The sequence below is a fragment of the Arvicanthis niloticus genome, chromosome X (assembly GCF_011762505.2).
Source record: "Arvicanthis niloticus isolate mArvNil1 chromosome X, mArvNil1.pat.X, whole genome shotgun sequence".
NCBI lineage: Eukaryota > Metazoa > Chordata > Mammalia > Rodentia > Muridae > Arvicanthis > Arvicanthis niloticus.
Window position 1 is genome coordinate 113,869,036 of NC_047679.1, and position 24,203 is coordinate 113,893,238.

A 24,203-nucleotide genomic window follows, 5' to 3' on the forward strand; every position below is an offset into this window, starting at 1 on the left:
CAGGATTGATTGATTGTAGTTAGCATAGCGTTTTGTGTGTAGCCCGCTTAAACATCTGTTTCTATACAACTGTTGCTCAATTCTCTTTTCCTTTCGAATTACCGTCTTTGAAGCACGAAAGAAAATCCATCCAAACGACCTAACAAATTACCCTAACGGCTTCCAAATCCTTTAAAGGAGAAGCTGAGTTTAAAGAGGGTCCTTTACTCCCCCGCCCCTTACCTCCAGCATGGGTTCAAACTATAACTCTTAGGCTTGGCCCAAGTCCCGCCCTTTACCCAGTCATCTAATGAATATGTAAATTAAACATAATTGGCAGCCAATGGCGTGGGTCCTGGTCACATGGTGCTGATGGTAGGTGAGCAGACAGAAGTTGTGTCAGTGAACAGAGAGGGCTCTCAGTCTGGGGCGAGCACTCTAGTGAGCGTGGACGGATGCTTAGGCAGTAGTCCTGGCAGCGGCAGCAGCGGCGGGCAATAGTGGTGGCAGAAGAGGGGAAGAGAGACGGCCTGGAGACCTACACACACTCACACTTCCAAGTTCCCTTGGAGGGAGAGGAGTTGGGGCTGCAGAAAGAGGCCAGGAGCGGTCCCATCTATCCCATCCCGTTTCCCCCTTTTCCTCTTGCTCCCTGGCTCTGCGAGAGTTCAGGATTTGGGTAGCCATACGTGGCATTGAGGGCAAAGGGGCCGGGAGAGTGGGGACCAGAACCCGAGGTGTAGTAGAAGATGCCCATCCTGCTGTTCCTCATAGATACGTCCGCCTCCATGAACCAGCGCACTGACCTGGGCACCTCCTATTTGGACATTGCCAAAGGCGCTGTGGAGTTATTCTTGAAGGTAAAAAGAGGGGAAAGGAGATGAGGGGTTCGCTTTTGCGGGATGGGGGGGTTGGACTGTGGTGCTTCTGTAACGTTTGTATCGCTTCCCCTCGTTTCCTACGCGACCCCTCCGTCATCCCTCGCCCCGCAGCTGCGCGCCCGGGACCCAGCCAGCCGCGGAGACAGGTACATGCTGGTCACCTACGACGAGCCTCCCTACTGCATCAAGGTAAACAGGCCAGCGGGGGAGCGGTGGGCGGGAAGAGCGTGCGCGTCCACTAGCCTGGGGCTGTTGATCCCTTTTGCCTCCACCCGTGGCGACCCTGCGTCGCCCTGCAGGACAGGCTGGAGTGCCAGGCGCCGAAGGGCAGGAGGAGCGGGGCGGGTAGCGGCGGTCGGGGGTCGCAGAGAGGGGCGCGGAGATGAGCAGTCGGTGTAGAGAAGGCACGGGAGGGCCGAGCTCCGAGCACGGCTGCAGCAATCGCCTCCGAAGATGGCGGACATTTTGCTTTTGTATGAGGCAGCCAGAGGCAGGGTGAGGGCGCTGCTGAGATGGAAAGGAGGGAGGGGAGGAGGCCGAGGAAGGAGGGATCAAGGCTCTCGGTGTGGCTGCGGGCCCCTACGCCTGGGACTCCGCCCCGTTTTGCTCCTAGCCCCGCGCGGGTTTTGCTGCCGCCCGGGCTCCTCCTCTGGTCCCTCCTTCCATCTCTCGGCCCGCCCCGCCTGGGCTTCCTCTCCTTCCTCTCGCTCCCGTCCGCTTCTCCTTCACAGCATCTTCCCCTCCTCTTCCTGCCAAACGCGGGGCTGCACTAGCGCTGGCCTCCCAGAGCAGCTCCTTTGCATTCGAGGCCCTGGCCCCCGCCCCTCCCGTGCCACCACCCGCTAGGGACTGCTTTGCCTACGCTACTCCCGGCTCCCAGACCCTGCTCGCTCAGTCAGGTTGAGCCCAGTTCTCTGTTACCTTGGCGACAGTTGCTGTTTCATTGGAAATTCCTGCGAAGCAACCACAGAGCGTTTGGGGGAGGGGAGGGGCGCGGAGGGGGGGCGGTGCCCGGAAAAAAACCTTCTTAGGGAACTGGTTTAACTGGGGCCAGAGTTTTTTAGGGAGCAGGCCTACCTATTTGCATCCGAAATTAGGTTTGCTCTTAGCTGCTTAGGGATTTGCTAAGGGGACGATAGGACTCTGAGCAGATGCAGTAGGGCAAGTCAATGATTTGATTCTCAGGGTCTGACCCTTAGCCTCCGTGGAGTAGTTATTTGTGTTCCTATGGTGAAGAGATAAAGAACTGGTTCGCCTGCAGTGGTTAGATAAGAGGAACTCAAACTGTTAAATCATCCTGCATAAGGATCGTGCTTGCATGTTGAAATATTAGTAGGTTGTTACCATTATGCTTGATGTCTTTCACTGGTGCATCATGCGTCCATCCCGCCTAACCGCCTTCCCGGTCTAACTCAGCTCAGTAAATTAACAGGAGGTTCAGTCTGGATGTGTTGTAAGCCCTGGTTTAGTGAGTTGTTACCTCTCAAAGTAATTTGGCCAGAATGTTCTTTCAGACATAATGAAAGCGAAGATACTGATTTGGTAACTCTCTGCTTTGATTAAAAGTTTAGATTGTAGGTTTTTCCTAACACTATTTTGATTTCAGCTCACTTGTTTTCAATTTTTATTTATCTACCCCCCAAAAATGGAGCTAGTAAACGTCTTGCAAATATCATATTGTTTTAGAAATGCCAGTTTTCCAGGCCAGCCTGGGCTAACATAGTGAGAACCTAGAGCTGGAGACATAAATTTCAGTAATGGAACACTTACAGATATGAAGCTTTGCAAATCATTCTATCCTTACCATAGAAAAATAAAGTAAGATCCAGAGTCTGAATGTTTACACCCTCTGACTACTAATAACCGTATTTACGGGTTTTGTAGTGTGCCTATTTGAAGACATAGCAGTAATTTGAAGCAATGGAGGGGATAAACTACAAAACCAGTTCCTATCTATCGTTTTCTTTAAAGAGCCAGCATTTTTCCCCTTTAAAGGAATGTTGGTAGTTCCTAAAATAGTTTTTTGAGTTATAGGAATTACATGACTGCCTGTTGTGGTAGTGTATGCCTTTAATCCCCAGCACACAGAAGGCAGAGTGAGATGGACCTTTATGAGTTTGAGGCCAGCCTGGTCTACACAGCAAGTTCTAGGCCAGCCAGGGTTCTATAGTGAGATGCTTTCTTTAAAAAAAAAAAAAAGAAGAAGAAGAAAAAAGAAAGAAAGAGAAAAAAGAATTGCATGGCAATATTTACAAACTCCTTTCCCTTGGCTGGAAGAGAATACTTTGCCCTGCTTTAAAAGCCATTATTACATCTTTAAGCCTAGCACTGGAATTCCACGGCTCATACTATTTCTTTTCAGTGCTAGGGATACAAGTCTGGCCCTCCTGCATGCTAGGTGACTGTTCTGCACTGAGCTACAGTCCCAGCCAGTGCTTATTTAGACTCGGCTATCCCCACTTCTTTTATTCAGTGAACTACCCTGAGTTGCCACGCACTTTTTACTGGCTGGGTATTTTAGCCATGTGTTTAAGAAGCTTTCAATATTTGGAAGAGAAGAAAATGTTCAGTATTATATTTAGTGGAACTTTTATTGTAGTTTTTTTCTTTTGCCATGTTACATTCTACAAGAAGTATTCTACCTTTGGTTTCTTTTTTTGTTTGTTTTTTGTTTTTGTTTTTGGTTTTTTTTTTTTTGAGTCAGGGTTTCTCTGTGTAGCCCTGGCTGTCCTGGACTCACTCTGTAGACCAGGCTGGCCTCGAACTCAGAAATACTCCTGACTCTGCCTCCCAAGTGCTGGGATTAAAGGCGTGCACCACCACCGCCCGGCGTACCTTTGATTTCTTTTTCCTGTAGATCAAGTGTGAGAAGATACTTTATATACTATGTTTAATGATTGTTTTTTAAAATTGTATGTGCATTGGTGTTTTGCCTGTGTGCATGTCTGTGTGAGGATAACAGATCCCCTGGAACTGGAATTACAGACAGGTGTGAGCCACCAGGTGGGTGCTAGGAATTGAACCTGAGTGCTCTGGAAGAGCAACTGGTGCTCTTAACTACCTAGCCATCTCTCCAGCCCCTCTATGTTTAATTATTAGTCACTTCATCTCAGTCTTTATGCCTTCCCAAGCCTTTTCACTTTCTTTTATTTTATTTTCTTTTCATTTTACCTATGTGGAAGGAAAGATTAAGCATATTTCCTTTAAGATTACATAAAGATTTACATCAGTATGTAAATATTATTATATTCTTCTCCTTTCCCAACATCACTATTGGTAGACCATATTTAAGTAAGAGTTTTCTGAATTTCCATTTTGGACTTTACCTTTCTGCCTTGCCCAACCCTCTCCTCTGCCTGTGATAACCTCGTTCTTTTGCTTTTTAGGTTGCTTAGATCTTTGGGAATTTTAGAGCATCTGGTGATACTTTTCTTAAAATTCAGTATAGATTTTTACGTTCTAGTAGCTGGGAGTCCTATAGGACTGTTTTCTGTCACACGTGCTATCAAAAATAGGTCTTTCTTTGACTGTCAGCTGGCATCTTAGTTTCTACTTAAAACTTCATTCTCTCTTAGGGGCCCAAGATTCTTCTAGCAAAGTGATGGTTTGGTAGTATTTTATTGGTAGCAAGTTGTTCTGCAGAATAAATAAAGTAAATGTCATTTCAGTTTCTCTGAGGCTGCAGAGACATTGCAGCATTTTACTTCTCAGATCTGGATTATATCCAACTCCAAATGCTTCCAAATGAATTTTATTTTGCTAGTAGGTCCTCTTGTGTTGCAGCTGTAATAGGCATGAGTTGTGCATTTGCTTAGGAGATTTCTTTTTAACAGGCATGCAACTGTTCCCAGTATATCCACTTACAAGCTTTGACAATAAATCTTGGGCGCTTGTGCGAAGTTACTGCAGCAGGACTTTTTCACTAATGTATGCGGTCGAGTATGTAAATAGAGTATTTCACCAAAGACTTAGGAAGTCTCTACTGCACACTTCTTTGCATATAGCTGTCTGCTCTTTTTTTTTAATATTAGTCATACTGGTTCCATGCTGTGTGCTGGGTGTTGATGTAATTAAGTTTCATTTGGGGACCACGTATAAAATGCAAGCATTGTGTGTTAAATCTCTGTTAGTGTTGCGTCATAAACATGTTCCATCCATTGTGTTACAAGTGTTAATGCTCTCTCTATGCAGTATGCCTTCAGTGTACATAGCTAGATACTCCTGTTTCCTATTTTATAATACACTATGTATATTCTACAGTGGATCCTTAGAAGATGAATCGAGTACAGGGCTTTTAAAACATTGTGTGAGAGCTTTGTGGCAATAATTATAGTTCTTAATGGTCTTGGCTGAGATTCTGCTGTCTTGTATGTTTTGTTTTGTTATGAATCATAATTTCCTTTTATTCTTTGACTGGGAGAGGCAGGCTTGTCAGAAGAAAGCAAACTATTAGCCTGGGTTCTCTCCTAGTATAAGTATTCAAAATGATTTTATATTTTGAGCCACTTTATTAAAATTATTTTTATTTAAAGGAGATTTTTAAAAAATACAACACAGAATCAACTTTCTAGAAATAGTTGAAACATGCATAAATAGTGGTCAGAAGTATGTTATAAATAAAATGTAATGTTTCAGAGAAACACCCTAAGCAGGTAATTTGAAAACATGTATCATTTGAAAAAGTGACCAGGTCTCTTGGATGTTGCTATTCAACATTGTGTAGGTACTTTTGATTACTGGTGTCTGCATGCCTTTACCAATATGAACCAGAAAGAGGAAGAATTCTGCCTTACCGACTGATGAAGTAAACTCAAGATTAAAAAAAAATGATATATGTAATAGACATTTATTAGAATTTTGACTAAAGTGTTAAAGGAGCATTTTTGTTGTTGTTGTTGTTGTTGTTTTCAGTTTTTTCCAGACAAGGTTTTTCTTGTGTAATCCTGGCTGTCCCAGAACTCATGGAGACCCTCCTGCCTCTGCCTCCTGAGTGCTGGGCTCAAAGACATGTGCCACTACTGCCTGGATAAAGGAGTAACTTTTAATGTAGTCCTCCACTGAGGTTAAGAATCTATAGAAATGCTTTGGAGAGAAATAGAAATAGTAACAACATGACCTGTGAGAACCATCTTAGGCAATACAAGGTTCTTTTAAAACTCTAAATCCCAAAATGCTCAATTCACTTTGCTGATGAATTGTTTCCCCCATGATTTTGCCCCCTCCCTGCCCAACAAGGTTATATATTGCCCTGGTTATCCTGAAACTTTCTGTAGATCAGACTGGCTTCGAACTCACAGAGTTCATCCTGCCTCTGCCTCCCAAGTGCTGAGATTATGCCTAGCTTGATTTTAGCTTTCTTTCTCACTTCCCCTCCTCCCTAGCCATTTGAAGTATCTGACAGTCATTGTAAATTATCAAAAAGGGGGGTGGGTAGGGACTTAGCTCTAGAAGGCTATATCTCTGGCCAAAGTATAATTGTCCGAGTACAATGTTGCGATTAGGGATCAGCGGGAAGATAGGAGGAGACCACTGATAGAATTGGAGGAATCTATCTACTTTCTATCCTAGACCTCTCTTACTTATATCCAGTCATCCTTTAGGTGTCAATGTTTGCCACTTGTCACCAGGGCCACTGGTGTAGCTGACATTCAGTTGATAACTGGCCCTCCAGTCATTCTTCCCTGTCATTGCTAACAGTTTGTTAATCTTTAAATACAGGACAATAGTCATTTCTCTGTGAAAATCCTTCAAGCACTAGGTGTGGTGGCTCATGGTTGTAATCCCAGTTTGGTTTGCATATTGATACTTTGTCTCCAAAACAAAACTAAACCCGGAATAATGGCTTACTCCTGGGATTTCCAGCACTTGGAACCTTGAGGCAGGAGGATTGCCCCGAGTTCAGCTAGCCTGGGCTACAGAGTGAGATATTGTCTCCAAAAAAAAAGTGGAGAAAGATGAAAAATTGAAAAGTCCATCTGGATTTTCCATCAGATGTCAGAATAAAGTCCAAACACCTTGGCCTAAACACTAGTCATGCCTTTATCTGGATGTGTGCTACCTTTCCAACAATGTCTATCTAGTTTCTTTTCACATGAACCCAGGCTCCAATCACCAAGAGAAACTAAGCCCTCCTCCCCGAACTGGTTATACCTCTAACTTCTGTGTCATTGTATATATGTTGTTGTCTGTAGCCTGGACATACTTCAACTCATTTTGTTTGTTTGATCCAATGTATTACACTGTAGCCCAGACTAACTTTGAATTTGTAGCCGTCCTCCAGCCTCAGCCTCCAGAGTGCTGAGATCACAGAATTGTGCCACCATGCTGGGATTTGTTTTTCTCTCTATCCTCCTGCCTCGGGCTTCTGAGTGCTAGGATTAAAAGGCCCAGTGCTGCCACACCCTTTCAGCTTCAACCCTTTCTTGTACATTCTCTGAAGTGATTGGCCTCCTCTTCCTCACTTCCACTCCTAGCAGTGGAGCAAGTCCCCTTATGATTTGCTAAAAACGGTCCCTTAACACTTTCTCCACAGCCTCCACAGCCTCCACAGCCTCCCCACCCCACCCCCACCGCCTGCCTCTGCATTTAGCACTCTGATACTGTGTGTTGATATTCTTTTGGGGTATTGAATCCATGGCCTCATACATGCTGGGCAATCTTATACCTGAGATAGAGCCACAGCTCCTGGCATGTTAAATATATTAGTGTTCATCTTGGCCTCCCTGATATGAGCATCTGAACATACAGCTATTTGTACCTCTGGTACTAGAGAGTGCCCAGATCTTACTAGGTATTCAACAGGGAAAAACATTTCTGGCAATGTGTACATGCAAAAGCTACTCCCCCTTCCCCACCAACACCCCCAGTTTCAAGATTTTTTTTTTTTCTCCAGATAGTAATCGCCATTAACAATTCTAATTTATCTGCTTGCCATTTGCAGGGAAATGCAACTTTTATTACCGCTGTGATATGATCAAAATGGTGATTCCCAAGGGTGGTCTGACAGTACCTCTCTACCTCTGTAGTCTAGGCAGCAATTATATTTACTCTGTGCACTAAGCTTTGTTACAGAGACCTAGGGTAATACCAGGAAACACCCAGCTCAAGGGGAAAACCGGAAGGAGTCTACAAGAGTCTTGAGAACTCAGGTTATTTCATTACAATTCAGAGTAGTTCGGAAGAGAATTTTGAAACTGACGAGCTAAAGTTTGTATATTTCTTTTGAGAAGAAGGTGTCGGAAGTGGATTTGAAGAGAAATGGGGGTAGGTTTTGTCGTCTGTGCCTGTTTGGTTATGTTTTCCTAGCATTTGTTGAAGTGGGCCAGGGTGGAGAGGAAGTGGAGGTGGAGTAATACCGAAGGTTTAGTTGAGGTTGTCTTCTCTTTAGTTAGTGCTAGCTACTTTAAAGTGTTTCATCCTGGCACTGGGATTGGGGGTGTAGAAGACCAGGTGCAGGTAAGGAGAAGGCAAATATTTTCCTTTTCAGTTTGCCATTGCTTCTGGAAGAGAAATGAACTGCCGAGAACACAGGGTTCTTAGTTTCACAGTGACCAAACAAGGCAGCTGTTCTATGTCTTGGGGAGAAATGCGCTTTCTAGGGAAGGGCCAGATTGAAGGGCCCTCTGTGTGGGTGGGGGTGGGGTCTGAATAAAGAAAACCTTAACTCCTTTAATTTAGATCTTTAAGCGAGAGTCTCCTGTTACTTTCGATCTGGTCCAACAGCACGCACGGATACATGTTGGAAGCCTGGGATACTTATCTCTTGAATGCAGGGTTGCAAGTGGCGATTGACTCTCCAGGGCTTCCTTCCCAGGCAGGCCTTTTTAACCCATTAGGTCACTCAGCCAGAGAAGTACTGGGTTTATTCCAGTCTGCTTTGTTAAAAACACATCCTCTCTGCTACCATTTTCTTCCTCAGAACTCCCTGTCTGGTGCTGGGTGGAGGATATGGAAAAGGCTCCAACAGAGACAGCAAGGGACTGAGGGGACAGAGGCGGTTGGCATGTCTTTCAGATATGCCAGCAGCTATTCATGATTTTTACACCCGTTTATGTGCTCACCTCCATGTGTCACTCTGGTGCATGTGTGGAGGTCAGAGGACTTCGGTTCTCTCCTTCCAGTTATGTAGAACCAGGGATAAAACTTAGGTCTCCTAGCTCGGGTCAAGCACCTTTTTCCACTGGCCTATGGTTCTAGATTCAATCTTTTTCTACTGTTGGCGCAGCAGCCACAGCCTCTGAGCACTTTGAAAGCAGATGGTTTGTAAGTGTGCCGAACAATGCAAAATTTATTTGGTTATTTTATGTTAAGTAAATGTCATACAATTCCAGTTGGTTGTGTGTCTGTGTCTGTCTGTGTGTATGTGTGTGGTCTTACCATATTGTGCAGGCTGGCCTAGAACTCCTGGGATCAAGTGACTTTCTTACTGCTAGCTGCCTCTCTAGAGGCTGGGACTACAGGCACATGCTACCTACCATTCCTAGCTTTTACAGATTTTTTTTTTAATGCGGTTGCTTGGAAATATAAAGTTATGTGCATGTCTCGCAGTGCAGTTCCAGTGAGCAGTGTCTCTCTGTCATCTTTCTGAAGGTAGTTTCTGAGGTTCAGACCCAGGAAACTGTTTCGGAAGGAGGATCTTTTCTCTCAGAGTCCTGTTTAAAATGAACACCATCATAAAGGCCTCATTTATACATGAAAGGTTGTCTTACAGTTTAGAGTTGATGGCTTGATAACCCTCAGCTCTGGGGCAAAATATGAAGGCATCCTATTCTTGGCTGTACTGAAAGCTAGTTTGGTTGCTTAGGTTTTTGGATGCAGTTGCCGACCCAACTGGTTGGGTTAGATTTTTTTTCTCCTGGGCTAAGTATAACATAGTATACGTGTGAAAGAGTCTAACTGTGATAGTTCAGGATTCCATTTACAACATGTGTCCATTGGTAGAACTAAATGTTTCAGGCTTTCAGTGTTGTTAAAGTATTTACTATATCCTTTCTTAGATTTCCCTAGCTACTTGGTTCCAGATTCTACAGGAACACTTTTCTGCAGGAAAAGTAAGATAAAGGACACATTTTTCCAGCCCAACATAGTGCAAACCTAAGAAACAAAGGGAGTTTGAATTATTGCTCTCACGGAAGTTTATTTTAATGCCCCTTGCACAGTCCCGTCTTATCATGGGAAGTCATCAGAGGCTTAAAGAAGAATGCTTAGTGGTGGTGGTGGGGTGGTCCACCTGACAGGAAATCGCCTAAGATTCTTATTTCTGGGGATGCAACTTCCTAGTGGGGTTTCCAGGGCCATCTGATTGCATTATTACTATAAAAGCTCCAATTTAAAGAATAAATGTGTAATTATAAGGATGCAAGCACAGATAAGCCTGTTAATAACATGCAAAGTATGTGGGAGGGGCTAGAGCATGGCTCCATAGTAATTATTTAGAGTATGTAAAGCCCCAGCACTATTTTAGAAAAACCTTTATTTTAAAGACATAGATCATTTTAATACCCACGTTTTGGGTCCTCCTAAGTCTTATTTTATGGTCAAATGTATTGTCTAGACCTTATCATATGCCATATGCTTCAGATGTGAATGGACTCGGATCTGCTTCCTTGAAAAAAAAACCATGCATGTTTGCTTTCTAATAATAGCAGCTGACAATTATTGAGCAATGCTTATATACAGGGCAGTTTGCCAGTGAATATAAAGTGTTTATTCAGTTTATCTCACCAGTCAGCCTATGTCATAGTCATTATTATCACCACTTAATAGATAAGTCAGAGCCATTTATCTGGGGCCCAGAGAGGTTAAGAAACAAAGCCAATAGCAAGATGCCTGTATTTCCAGAGTCTTCTGATATAATAGTGCATAGTAAGGCGATCACCCAGCGAGGGAAAATTAGTACTGCAAAGGTTATTTTTATTATTTAGCTGGCTGTTTCTAGGTAAATATCATTGTACATTTTCATCTTGGATCTATCTCACAGTTGGAACCCTGTTTAGCACAGGTGTGAAGTTATTCTGGTGCTGAGTGGTTGGAACTTGAGATAGTGGATAGTGTATTCATGTATATTCTGTCAAGTGGGGAGGCTGAGTAGGCCCCAGAAGAACACTAGAAGGTTTGGCAAAAGCAACAGGGTAGTTCTTGGTTACTCAGTGATGACTAGAAATTACTGGAAAAAAATTTCTTTGCTTTACCAATCACCCGATAACTTTCTTCTGTGAAAAAGAAAAGTATTTAGTGCTCTCCACAGGAGCCATTTGGTGTCTTCTACTCTGCAACCTGTAGTCGAAGCAGGACTTTTTAAAGGTCTACATGCACCAAACTGTGTATGGCCTGTGCCGCTCCTCCTGCTGCTGTGGTCCATATCTCATCCAGCGCCCCTGCTCTCTTCAAACTGTGTTGAGAGAGTTCTCTCTTTCCTACTTAGATGGCCTGGAATTTAGATGGATTTCAAAGGAGTGGAGATTCTGGCAGAATGACCACTGAGATCTTGACAGGAGAAACATTGCAGGAAGACTTTTCTGGCAATGTGCTACACGCCCACAGAAAAAGCTGAGCTTTGTGTCTTAAATCATATTCTCCTGATTTTATAATTCATTAGTACTCACCATGCTCTGATCCAGCAGTTTGCAACCCATGGGTTGCCATCCCTTTGGCAAACCTCTTTCTCAAATAAAATTACATTACGGTTCATAATAGTAGCAAAATTGCAGTTATGAAGCAGCAACGAAAACAGTTTTACGGTTGGGGGTCACTACAACATGAGGAACTGTATTAAAGGGTTGCAGCATTAGGAAGGTTCAAAAGCACTGGTTTCATTACTTATGTCCACCCCTTGACTTGAATAAGCCAGTAAAATTAGTACCAAAAGCCAAACTTTGGGACTTGAATGCTATTGAAAAAAAAAAAAAAAAACTCGACAGTTTTATTTGTGCAGCTGAGGAATACTAGTGTTGAGAAAATATGGTTTATTACAGTCCTAGGTGATCTTTCCTTTAGGACTCATTGAGCAGGACTGAAGCGATGGCTCATAGGGTACAAGCAGTGCCCTCCAAAGCCTGGTAACCTGAGGATGATCCTCAGAAGCCTGGTAAGGGTTGGAAGAAAGAACTGAACTCGCAAAGTTGTCCTCTGCCTTTCACAGCTGCACTGTGTCACGTGGGCCCACACATTCGGTACACATATGCACAATAATGATAATAAAATCATACCAATTCCTTGAGCTTTATACACTTCGTTGCAAGGAGTTTCCCCTTGCCCTTAGCTAAGTTTGAAATGAGCTACCTCTTCCTTTCAGCAGCTTGTTACTTCCTTTACTCTGCAGCTCTGCTTTTCTGTCTTTCCATCTTTGTACTGTCTTTTGAATTTTTTTTTCTCTGATGAATGCATCCTGCTCTTTCCGTAGTTTGCCATATTCTGTCTGCATGGATGCTTCCCCCCTTCCGTTTTTCACCCAGCTACCTCAGAGGACTATAAGATGTCCTCACTGGCTGGCTGTTCTAACCATCACACCAGTTACAGCGTCCATGGATCTGTTGTCCTGTGGAGATGGAATCACGTAGGATTAAAAGCAAACCACCGTGTCGCTTTGATCCTTTCTTCCCATCTTTTTTTCCTAAGGCCTAGCTGGTGTCCCTTTGACAGGCCTCCTACACCCTTATCTTCAACTCAGTTTTGCTGCCCTTGTAATTGGTCTTCCAGGGACCTCCCATGTTCCTACCATCCATTCAAACGAACTGTTCATTTTCTTTAAAATTTCATCTCCTCACATTATCTTCCCCGTGAACCTTCAAAGACTCTCCATGTCTATGGGGGCCAAGTGTAACTTTCTCGGGTTTTTAGAGCTCTCTGGGACCTGACCCATGTGTCTCTTTATAAATGCATACTTCATCATTTGTGGCCTAACACTTCAGCCAGACGAGTCTCATATACCTGCTGAGTGTGACTCTCCACTCTGTCTTCAACCCTTAGAACCTCAGCTAACAAAGGACCTAAGAGATCCACAGCCTGGCAGCTGAAGGACAGGGATGGGGGAGGGAGGGATCAGGAAGGAAGTGAACTGAAAGGTTCCCATTAAGGGTGTGACTTGAGGGGGATGATGTGACAGAAGGTGCTTTTAAATTGTTGTTCTAATGGTGAGAGGCTCCCAGGGAATGGGGGAGGGAACTGGAGTATGACCTTTAGTGCTTTATTAGCCTGAACCAGACCAAAGTGGTTTGCTTTAAATTGGCCTGAAGTTGCCTAGAAGCACATTTGTTTAGTGAAAAGGCCCAGTCTCTGCATTTCTGTCGCCATGGAAGAGAGCCCACATAACTAGGCAATAGACTGTGGGATTCTTGGGTTAGTATCAAACATTTAATTCAGCCAAGGCACTGGAAAGTAAGGACTCCCTTCTGCTTCGTTTCTTAAAGAATGTCAGTGATGTATAAAGCAGGTCTCTCATTTGCATGAAAATTTCCACACGTATATAAACACTGTAAATTTCCTCTCTTCTCTCTTCTCTTCTCTTCTCTTCTCTTCTCTTCTCTTCTCTTCTCTTCTCTTCTCTTTCTCTCTCTCTCTCTCTCTCTCTCTCTCTCTCTCTCTCTCTCTCTCTCTTCAGACAGGGTTTCTCTATGTAGCCCATAGCTGTTGTGGAACTTGCTCTGTAAACCAGGCCACACATATCCACCTGCCTTTGCCTCCCAAGTTCTGGGATTAATGGCAGGCACCATTATGTCCCATGTGAACTTCAGTTCAAAGTGGTGCTTTTAGGCTATATGTTAAAAGTAGATTCAAAACCTGAGCATAGTGCATCCTGTCTGCAAAATGAGCCTTCCACTGCCCTGGCTTCCTGCATGTTGTGCCTGCGCTAGAAGGCAGGAGACCTAGGTTTTTAACATGAGTCTGCTACTAATTACACCCATGACCCCTGAGCAAGTTACTGAACCTTTTATGGTGTGAGTTTCCTCATCTGGTAAACGGCAGGATCAGACTGGCTTATTTCCACAGTTCCTTTCTGAAAAGGGAGTAGGAGAAAGCTATAGGGCTGAAAGGCAGGAAGCGGAATAATTGAGGAATGGAATTCAGTGTGATTTAACAATTACTTGAAGTTTCAGAAAATCACTTGCTCAAGTTGGTCAGTGGCACCTCACTTTCTAGTGCTTCTGTTTGCTGCTGCACTTGCTTTTCCTAAGTCGCCTGTCAATGATTACTTTGGAATCCAGGTGCTGAAGGGTGAGAGAGCAGACTAGCTTTCTTTTTATGTGTGGATTTTCAACAGTGAATGAATGCTACTTTTATTTTGTGCAAATCAACTCAAAACTTCTCTTGAGATAATTTTTTAAAAGGAATTAGTCCCCTGGGAAGAGATGCTGTACGATACTAGAAAGCCATAAATGACCATCCTGTTCCAGGAGACTGTTTGCATTGCTTAGAGTCATACCTGACCACGTGTGTTTTCCCCTAGGCCATTACTGTGAACTTTTATCTTGTATATGTGTCCATAAAGATGTCTCACTCTACCTAGGCTAAATGTCACATACTTGGATTCCTAGCAGTCAGAAGGCAAAGGCATAAATAAGGCTAGTGAGTTCGAAGCTAGCCTGGGCTATATAGTGAGACTCCTCAAAAAAAAAAAAAAAAAAAGTCTCATCTTAGAAGCTAATATTAAAAACGAAAATCTGCACAGTAGCTTTTAAAAATATTTGTTTAGTTATTTATGTGTATGTGTGTGTGCATGTGCATGCACAGAGGTCAAAGGAGGCTGTAGGAGCCCCTGAAGCTGCAATTACAAATGGTTGGGAGCCACCTGATGTGGCTGGGTGCTGAGAACCAAATTCAAGCCCCTTTGAAGAGCTATGAGTGCTCTTAGCCACCAAACCATTTTCCGGCCTCCAAAAGTGCTTTTTTTTTTTTTTTTTTTTTTTTTTTTTTTTACAGTTAATTTTGAGAGACCTGCTTTAGGCCTTAAGCTTGCTACCACTAAACTAGTTCTCCAAATCCAGAGGAAGGTTTAAGATTTAAGTTTTGTTCCATTATCTATAGCAGTAGACTCAGACAGAAGATTAAAGTTTCTAAACTATTAGTTTCTACATGTGCCTAGCCACTGACTGCTGAAGATCAGATTTCTTCTGCTCTTACCTTACTTTCCACTGGCTTGTTTGTTTTTTTGCTTAGTTCACTTAACACACGTAATCCTGTGAGTCTTTGTCAGTCCTTTGGAACACATTTCGACAGGCAATAGAGTGATAAATAAGCTTTTGTAGTAATATATAACAGGAACACTTTTTAATGAAGTGGATTTTGTTTTGTTTTAGTACAAGAGACAGTCTTGTTCAGTAGGACTTCCAGAAGCACTGGGAAGGAACGGTAGCATTCCTTGTCAGCAGGCAGAGAAATTCTTTAGTGGATGAGAGTGGACTTTGCATATTTTAGCAAATTTAAGACACTAGGGCCCTCAAGGAGTAACTCAAACAAAAAGGAATCAGAGAAAGCACGCATTCCTTAAACAAGTAAGTGTGTTGTAAGAAAGAGCTATACTAATTAAAAGATGAACCAAATGCACCTGTTGAGCCTCCCAAGGCTGTGTACCAGTACCTTTAGTCAAATGCAAAAGCCAAGGGCTGCTTCTCTGTGAGGTCAACATTAACCTTTTCTACATAGCAGTTTCCAGCAGGCCAGGGCTATAGCTCAATAAAATAGGGGGAAAAAAGTGAAAATCTTCACAAAGAAAACCAAGTTAAAATTTTCCATGTTGGGGGAAATAGGAGAGGGTAGGTACACAAAGCAACCGTTTTATTTCTGTAATGCTATGGCATCTTCTCAATGTATACTTCCTAATGTTAATACCTCCCTTCACAGGTAAATAGATAAACAATTTGAATGGCTATTTATTTTAGTGACTTCATCTGCCACAGTGTTCTATTACTGATACAACTCTATAGATTGGAGTGCAGACCTGACTGTGGTGACTCTTGTCTATAAACTCAGCATTTTGGAAGCTGAGGCAGAGGACTGTCATGACTTTAGGACCAGGACAGTCTATATATTGAGTTCCAGGGTGGTTTGGGCTACAGAGAGTGTACCTGAAATAAAAGCTAAAGGTGAGGTAGGAGAGATGGCTTAACAACTTAAGAGCACTTGTTGCTCTTCCAGAGGACTAGAGTTCAGTTTCCAGCACCTACATGGCAGCTCATGACCATCTGTAAGTACAGTTCTGGGGGATCCAATGCCTTCTGGACTCCCTGGGCACCAGGTGTGCATGAGGTACACATATACACAGCAGGCAAACATACACATAAGATAAATGCAAGTCAGGTTTTTTTTGTCTTGTTTTTTTTCGAGACAGGGTTTCTCTGTGTAGCCCTGGCTGTCCTGGAACTCACTCTGTAGACCAGGCTGACCTCGAACTCAGAAATCCGCCTGCCTCTGCCTCCCAAGTGCTGGGATTAAAGGTGTTCACCACCACTGCCCGGCACAAATCAGTTTAAAAAAAAAACAAAACAAAACAAAACTAAAACCTCCAAACAAAGAAACAAACAAAATAAACAAGCCCCGAAATTTGGGGGTGAGGATGGGTGGAGAATAAAATTGGAATCCACTTTAATGGCAAGGAGGGAATTCTTGACATTGAAAGCTTTAAGTTGCACAAATATTTGGCATAAAGCTAAGGGCAAGGACCAAGAGAAAAATCATATGTCTTCTGGAGAGACAGAGTTGATTGGAAAAGCTGGGCATATTTTTGTTACATCATTCCATCTTGCTCATCTGTTTACTGACACAGACCCAGTTCTTGATGACAAAGACGAACAGTGTCAAATTGAAGAAGAATGTAAACTGGTTAAAAAATACTGTTGAAATTGCTTTATTCCAGTGGTCTGGGTTGCTGCAGAGAAAGCTTTCCTTAAACTTATGGAGAGCAGATGGAAAAAGGAAAACTGTTTATCCTTCAACAAGAGAATTGATGGCCCTACTATATTTAGACTTTAACTTGGGACATCTGGGAAAATGCTCAAATCCGTTAATCATCTAGTTTGTAACTATCTACAAAGAAGCTCAAGGTCGAGATTAGCCCTTTAGCATAGGCTTATGAAGAACAAATACTATCAGGCTGATTTCATTTCCTTTCATGCAAAACAAAATGTGCGTTGAGGAGGGAAAGCAACATGTATTGTCTCCCCGGTATCAACAGCAGCCCTTGTTATTCAGTCGCTATGAAGGGCTCTCCTCAGCTGGGATGACTTGGACTATACGCTATCAGGAGAATGTCAACTGTGCTCCCAAATGAGGCAGTGCAGTGGCTCAGCACTAAATTGGGGTTATTGGAAGCTCTGCTATTCCAGAGAGGTCACTGACTGCTGTATAAGAGAGGCTGGGATGTGACAATCCATAGCATGTAATGATTTATGTTTATTTTTCATTTTTTACTCTTTGAAAAGATCCACTGCTAGCTAACCATAGTAGAGAATTTCAATCATCTATTTTTTTTCTGCTTATAAATACTCAATTTACAGATAGTTTGTAAGGGACACTTCCTCTATGGACATTTAGGTGCAGCTGTCCTAAATACCTTTATGCATGGCTTTGGACAGGGATGTTAATACTGTGTTTATCAAACGTTGGAATCATCTTAAGTCAAGCAAGGTCACTAATATTTTGGAAAAGGATTACAAACGACCTTTCGAGCCAGAGCAGAAAGGGCTCTAGCAGCGCTCTCATATCCCTTCCCTTCGGGCACCATGGACCTTCTATCTCCTTTACTTGCTTATACCTCCTGCCAAGGCTTAATAGAGGGCAGAGTTCCTCTATTTAAAAAATAAAGAAAAACCCTACATCAGAGATGTGGTCTCTGGGAAATGGGATGATGTCCAAGATGCTGAGATTAGAAGGGCTGCTAAACACTCTCCTTTTCCTCCATTTGAAAGCAGTGGAGAAATAGACACAAGAACCAGCTAAAGTCCCTTTTGTTTGTTTCTGAGACAAGGTTTGGCTTGCCTCCAACTTACTGTCCTCCTGCCTCAGCTTTCCCAAGAGCAGAGATTACAGGCATCACCTGTGACAGTCAGCTCAGAGTTCTAAGTAACACCTTTCTTCCAGAGGAAAGCTTGACTAAGAATCCAGTCTAGATGTGTGTTGGTCTGTTTAAGAACAGGACTGTGCTCGTTTCGGCAGCACATACACTAAAATTGGAACAATACAGAGAAGATTAACATGGCCCCTGCACAAGGATGACACACAAATTCGTGAAGCGTTCCTTTTTTTTTTTTTTTTTTTTTTTTTTTTGTAATACATATATGTGCCTTTGTGCTCAGCTTTAATCATTATGAACCATTGATTGGTAAATAAATAAGTTTTGATTGAGTGGATAAAAAAAAGAGCAGGACTACCTCATAAGTACTACAGGTCAGAGAACAAAGCAGGCAATTCAAAGGGGCTTTAGCAACTGTCTGGGAAAGACAACACTGGCTGCTTGGTTCGAAACTTGGCAGTTAGGTTAGAAGGTACAGATGGTGGTAGTAAGAAACCTTCATTGTAGGCTTCCCACCTCTGAGGAGAGTCTCTACTGTGTTCTGGTATAACTGGGGAATAAGTAGCTAGTGGCCAGTTAGGCAGAGCTGAGAAGTGGGTCACCCGATGTGCAGAAAGCCCTATGTTCTGTTAATATGAAATGATATTTTGAGTTGGCTATGCAAATTTAAAGTAGACTTTATAAGGCAGTAGGTGTTTTCCTTCTGTAGGTTGGTTTTACTTGAATGACTATTATAAAACATAGAATTACAGGGTAAGTAAATGTTTCTATAAAGATTGTTATGGGGTGTAGAATTATGGGATATGAAAATTAGAAGGGATGTTAAGATGTTAAGAGGTTTTTTTTTGTTTTTTTTTTTTTTGACAGAGTCTCACTGTATATCCCTGGCTAGCCTGTAACTCTCTGTGTAGACCTGGCTGGCTACAAACTCACATTGATCTGTCTGCCTCTTCCCTTCGAGTGCCTGGGTTAAAGGCGTGTGCTATCATGCCTGGCTTAGGGTTAGTTTTATAGCTCTTTCATTTCTTAGATGAGGAAATAGTTCTTCAGACATTTATTTTGGACTGTGCCAGGTTAGTTCGTGACAGCCAGGACTAAACCAGGGTCATATAATTTTGAATTTACTGCCCAAACCCTAAGAGTCCTGAACTTAGCCATCAGGGAAAATAGTCAGGCTAAGTAATATGAAATTTGAAAACTCTACTAACCTTGACCTTAGACATTAATCTAACAGCATGTGTATGACGTCACTTAGAGAGCTTGTGTGAGAGTGTACAATGAAGTGCTTTTAGTGGGAGGCACACGCCCTAAGATTAGGCTCCCTTCCTTCAAGATACTGGCTTGGCCTTGATAAACCTCAGCGTCTTCATCTAGAAAATGGATATAACAATAGTAGCGCCCTTCTGTGAGCTTCTGATTTTGAGGCTGAGAATGATATCTTAGATTCGGCATTACCATAGATGAGTTCCCTGTGACTGAGCACTGGTAAATACTGTCTGCCATTATCCACCATTCTCATTACTGAGACACCTTTCCAGCTTAACCTGCAAAGACAACAAATGCTTCCTTTCGGACTTTGCTCATCCTGGTTTAGGGTTAGTTCTTTGTCCTAAATCTCCCTTCTCTAGATCTCTTATCTTACCTTCCTCTTTTAGGCCTGCCCTCCATTACCGAGTCATAACTTGTGCACTTCAAATGTTTTTTCAGTTTACTCTGCCTTCATCCTGTCCCTATTCTGGTCCCGACAGCCCCAATCCTGGATTACTATATAGTTTCTTTTTCTGACTACTGTTTTCCTTCCTCTGGTCTGTTTTGGTTGTTTCTACCAGACTGATTTTTCAGAGGCATTGTTTTATCTTGTTTCCCCTGGCCCTGAAATCTCTAATGACTCCATTGTCTGCTCCGTCAAAGGCCAACCCTCATGCCTGACCTCCATGTCCTTAGCAGATTCAGTGACTAAAAGAAATAATACAATGTCTGCCATATGCAATTTAAAATATTAAAGTAGCAGTGGTTTAAAAAACACTTGTGTGATTGCACAGGCATTTAGTCCTAGCACTTGAGAGGCTGAGGCAGAAGGGACAGGAGTTTCCCTGGATGTATGTTACACCACATCTGACTGCTTTCTCTAGTATATTTTTTTAAAGACTTATTTTATTCTTTAATTACATATATGTTGGTATGTGCATGTTAGTACATAAGCCCTCAGAGGCAGAGGACTAGGATCCGCTGGAGCTGGAGTTAAAGGTGGTTGTGAGCCGCCCTGCACTGGTTGACTCCAACTTTTATTCTCTACAAAGCCAGTATGTGATTCTAACCGCTCAGCCACTTCTCCAGCCCCTTATTAATTAATTTTAGCTGAATATGTCTCAAAGAGTATCATTTAAGTATAATCAATATGAAACAAAGTCTATATGCTATTTGGGGGAGGAGTCTATATGCTCAAACTCTCATGTGTAGAGCTAAGGAGGTAATTCTGTGGTAGAGTCCTTCCTAGCGTGGGAAGAGCCCTAGGTTCTGTCCTCAGCACCATGAAAAAATGTCTATATGTATCACATTTTCATTTTGACTACCCACATTTCAAGTGTTCAATAGTCACATGTTGCTCTACTTGTTATCACTGTCACTTCCACAAAAAAAAAAAAAAAAAAAAAAAAAAAAAAAAAAAAAAAACCCCAAATCTTCCCTCTTCCTTGATTGTTCAAACAAAATAGAATGGTTGGGTTATTCTAAGCCACTATGAAGTGTGGGCATACTTTATAAGGGCAATTCTGCAAGAATGTATGGAAGAGACTGTCTTATAGGAGAGTAGAGTGTCCTGGAAGTAGAGTAATTTGAAAGAAATGCCTGGCTGGGGGTACTGCTCAGTGGTGTAATGCCTGCCATGAGACCAGAAGTCAATTCTGCAGTCCAGATAAAAGAAACTCTTCTGCAGTAGTGACTGGGACTGTAGCTCAGTGGTACAGTGTGTGGTAGAGTGTAGCTCAATGGTACAGTGTGTGCTGAGGATTCAAGAGACTAGGGTTTGCCGGGCAGTGGTGGTGCACGCCTTTAATCCCAGTACTTGGGAGGCAGAGGCAGGTGGATTTCTGAGTTCGAGGCCAGCCTGGTCTACAGAGTGAGTTCCAGGACAGCCAGGGCTACACAGAGAAACCCTGTCTCGAGAAACCAAAAAAAACAAAAACAAAGAGACTAGGGTTTGAGTATCTGTACTTCAACAAAGGGAAAGCACATTAGCTGTCCTGAATTAAACTGCAAAAACTGTAACCTCACACAATGAATGGAAAACATTAACATGTCCTTTTGCTTATTGTTTCATCATAATGTTTTTAAGGAAGAAATTAGTTACATTAATAAGGTTTCGTAATTTTATTTCGGGGTGTGTGTGGGTGAGACAGGGTTTCTCTGTGTGGTCCTGGATGTCATGGAACTCACTCTGTAGACCAGGCTGACCTTGAACTCAGAGATCCACCTGCCTCTGCCTCCCAAGTGCTGGGATTAAAGGTGCACATCACCATTGCCTGGCTGGTTCCATAATTTTTTTTAAAATTCTATCTCCCAGTCTTTCTTCCTTATGGAAAAGGAAATAGGGTCATTTATTTTCTTTCTTGAAATAGGATCCAGGCTGCTATCAAGAAAACCATTGCTTTCAACGCTTGCTGGTACTCAAGTATAGAATGACATTAAAACTTTTTCATGTTGTCCAATTCAATATAAAGGCTAAGAATTTACCTAAAAGCAGATGTTGGATATTTCGATGTTGAAACCATTTGTAAAATGCTTTCAAGCTGTGCTATTAAAGGACATTTTAAGGAGTAAGTGTCCTGACAAATTGATGATTAAGACTGGTAGAAACCAGGATGCACACAGTCTTTTAAACACCAATGAGTTAGCCCTCTCTGACCCAGTGCCTTGTGCATGCTAGGCAAACACTACCAGTGTGCTGCACGTCAGTTTTCTAAGTGCTTGGTTACAGCTCTACACCACCATGCCCATTAAACATTATGAGTATTTATTGGTTTATTTATGTATTTCCTGTGAGCACGTGTGGAGGTCAGAGGACAACTCTCAGGAGGCGTCTTTCTCTTTCCACTACATGGATCTTAGGGAATCAAAGTCAGGTCAATTTATTTATTCATTTGTGTGTATGTGCATCTGTGTGTATGCATATGGTCATGTGTGCCATGGCACACATACTCAGGTCAGAGGACAAATTATGGGAGTCAATTCTCTCTGTATTGTGGGTCCCAGGCTTGATGGCACACACTTTCACTCTCTGAGCCATCTTAACCCCTCCTTTTGAGATAGAGGTCACGCTGGCCTTCAGTTTCATTTGGAGCCAGGCTGGGCTGTCTCTACTATATGAGTGCTGGGTTTACAAAGAAGGTGCTACTACATTAAAAAAATATTTAGATTGTTCTTTAAATTTTTAAACCCTTTTTGATTCTTTGTGAATTTCACATCATGCAACTAAATCCCACTCGTCTCCCTATCCCTCCATAGCCACTGGTTACCCTTTCAACTTCCCCCAAAGAAAACAAAATGAATGTTAAAATAAATACAATCAAAAGAAAAAAAAAAAAGAAAACATCTTGCCACGGAAGCTGTACTCTGTGCCACATTATACCCTTTTGCCAGATCAGCTTCACTTTCAATTGTTCATTGCAGTGAATGATTGGCCTGGTTCAAGGCCTCCGGCTTCTGCTATGCTCTCAACATTAGATCTCATTGGTACTCCTCTCAGATAATCCTGTTGTTGCCCTGAGGTGTCACCGTGTTTAACAATGTTGATGAGTTTTTAAAGTGATTTCCAAATAGTACACTCATTTCTCTTTAGTCATACCCTGACCTGTCCTGTGGCCCTTTAGGAGTTCAACACTTAATATAAATGTAGACGTAAGTTTATAGTGTGAAACTGACTTTGCTGAATGAAGGATTCCATCATTCATAAGTTTTCCCAAGCCAGAAACCCAGACCTAACGCATGACCCCTTCTCCCTCACTCATTCCGCTAAACTAAGTGCCAAATCCGTACAAGTCCGCCTTTTGAAGTACTTCACTAGTCTGCAATAGGCTCTCATCCTTGCCGCCCCAGTTCGGGCTTTCATCACTTTCCTCTTAGCTATTGCAACAGTCTCCAAACCAGTTTTGCTGCCTTGAGCTTCAGCCTGCCCTCCACCCCTCAATTTAGTCTCCAGCTCCTAGCAGAACCATCTTGCTAAAATGCAGATGTGATCATACCGCTCCCCTAATTAAAAAGAACACCGAGTTCTTCCCAGGGCTGCAGATACAATCCAAACTTATGAGTGTGCTGTACAAAGCATTTAATAGTCAGAGCCCAAATTATCCCATTAGCCTTGACTTCTGCCTTATATCTAGAGCAATAATAATATTATTAGTGGTTCTCTAGTAAGACTTATCCTTTTAGGAACTGTTTTCTTTCTACTTCTTGCATCAATGGGATGTATCATCTTCAGGCTTGTTCTAATGTCCCTTCATCTCCACACTAGTCATTTGTTCTTTTATCCTTTGTGTCTTATTGTTTATTGAGAGACCTTGAAACTAGAATACTATTTGTTGTAGTTGTATTGATAACGAGCATTAACAGTTGGCTGTTAACCTTGAGATTTTTGGTTCTTTGCTGCTATTTATAGCCTCTGGGAGCGCCCAGAAACAGTTGCCTCATTGCAAAACCTTTTTTTTTCCTTCTTATTCTAGATTTGGGACCTTCTGAAGCTTTAATAGTGCCAATAGGATGTCTCCAAATAAATAGGGTTCTGCTTCATCTATCTATTATCTATCTATATCTATCTATCTATCTATCTATCTATCTATCATCTATCTATCCATTATCTATTTATGTTAGCTATGTGTATTATGTGTGCTTGCTTATCTGTATATGTACCACATGTGTTCAGTTGTACCAGAGACCAGAAGGTGTTGGTGTCTAGGAACTGGAGTTATGGGACAGTTGTGAGCCACCCAATATATATACTTGGAACTAAACCTGAGTCCTCTGCAAGATCAGCAGGTGCTTTTCTCCACTGTGCCATCTCCCCAGTCCCACTACGTATATAATTCTTTATTGTCATTTAAAAGTGAAACTATTGCACAAGAAGAATCTTGAGTATCAAAATTCATGTAATTCAGACATTCAGTAGCCCTTTTCTCTGTCCAGGACACCAGGACAGTATTTTTAAAGATACACACACACACACACACACACACACAATTTATTCTCTCATCACTCCACTAGTAACCTGAGGGAGCCTGCATGTATGAGTAGGTTTGGTTGAGTCTGAGTATAGAATACCTTCTTGAAACAAAGCCCTCCTGCCT

The 24,203-nt window shown here is 42.4% G+C and overlaps 1 protein-coding gene and 1 non-coding gene across 6 annotated transcripts in view; both read left to right on the plus strand.

The window, feature by feature from the left end:
• Nucleotides 1–339: 339 nt before the first annotated feature.
• Nucleotides 340–24,203, plus strand: part of LOC117694457 (integrator complex subunit 6-like) — a 54,261-nt gene continuing 30,397 nt past the window's right edge. Inside the window, exons 1-2 of one of the 5 annotated variants that reach the window (XM_034485373.2) lie at nucleotides 340–839; nucleotides 972–1,049. In XM_034485373.2, coding sequence (XP_034341264.1) covers nucleotides 729–839; nucleotides 972–1,049 — 189 coding nt within the window. In that variant the 5' untranslated portion in view covers nucleotides 340–728. Of the gene's footprint in view, nucleotides 840–971; nucleotides 1,050–8,104; nucleotides 8,124–8,296; nucleotides 8,316–24,203 lie in introns of those variants that run through there. The other 4 variants (XM_034485372.2, XM_076918588.1, XM_076918585.1 and 1 more) reach the window with 4 other exon arrangements.
• Nucleotides 17,993–18,099, plus strand: LOC117695686 (U6 spliceosomal RNA). Its single transcript, XR_004604711.1, has one exon. It is a non-coding gene; the product is annotated as a U6 spliceosomal RNA (small nuclear RNA).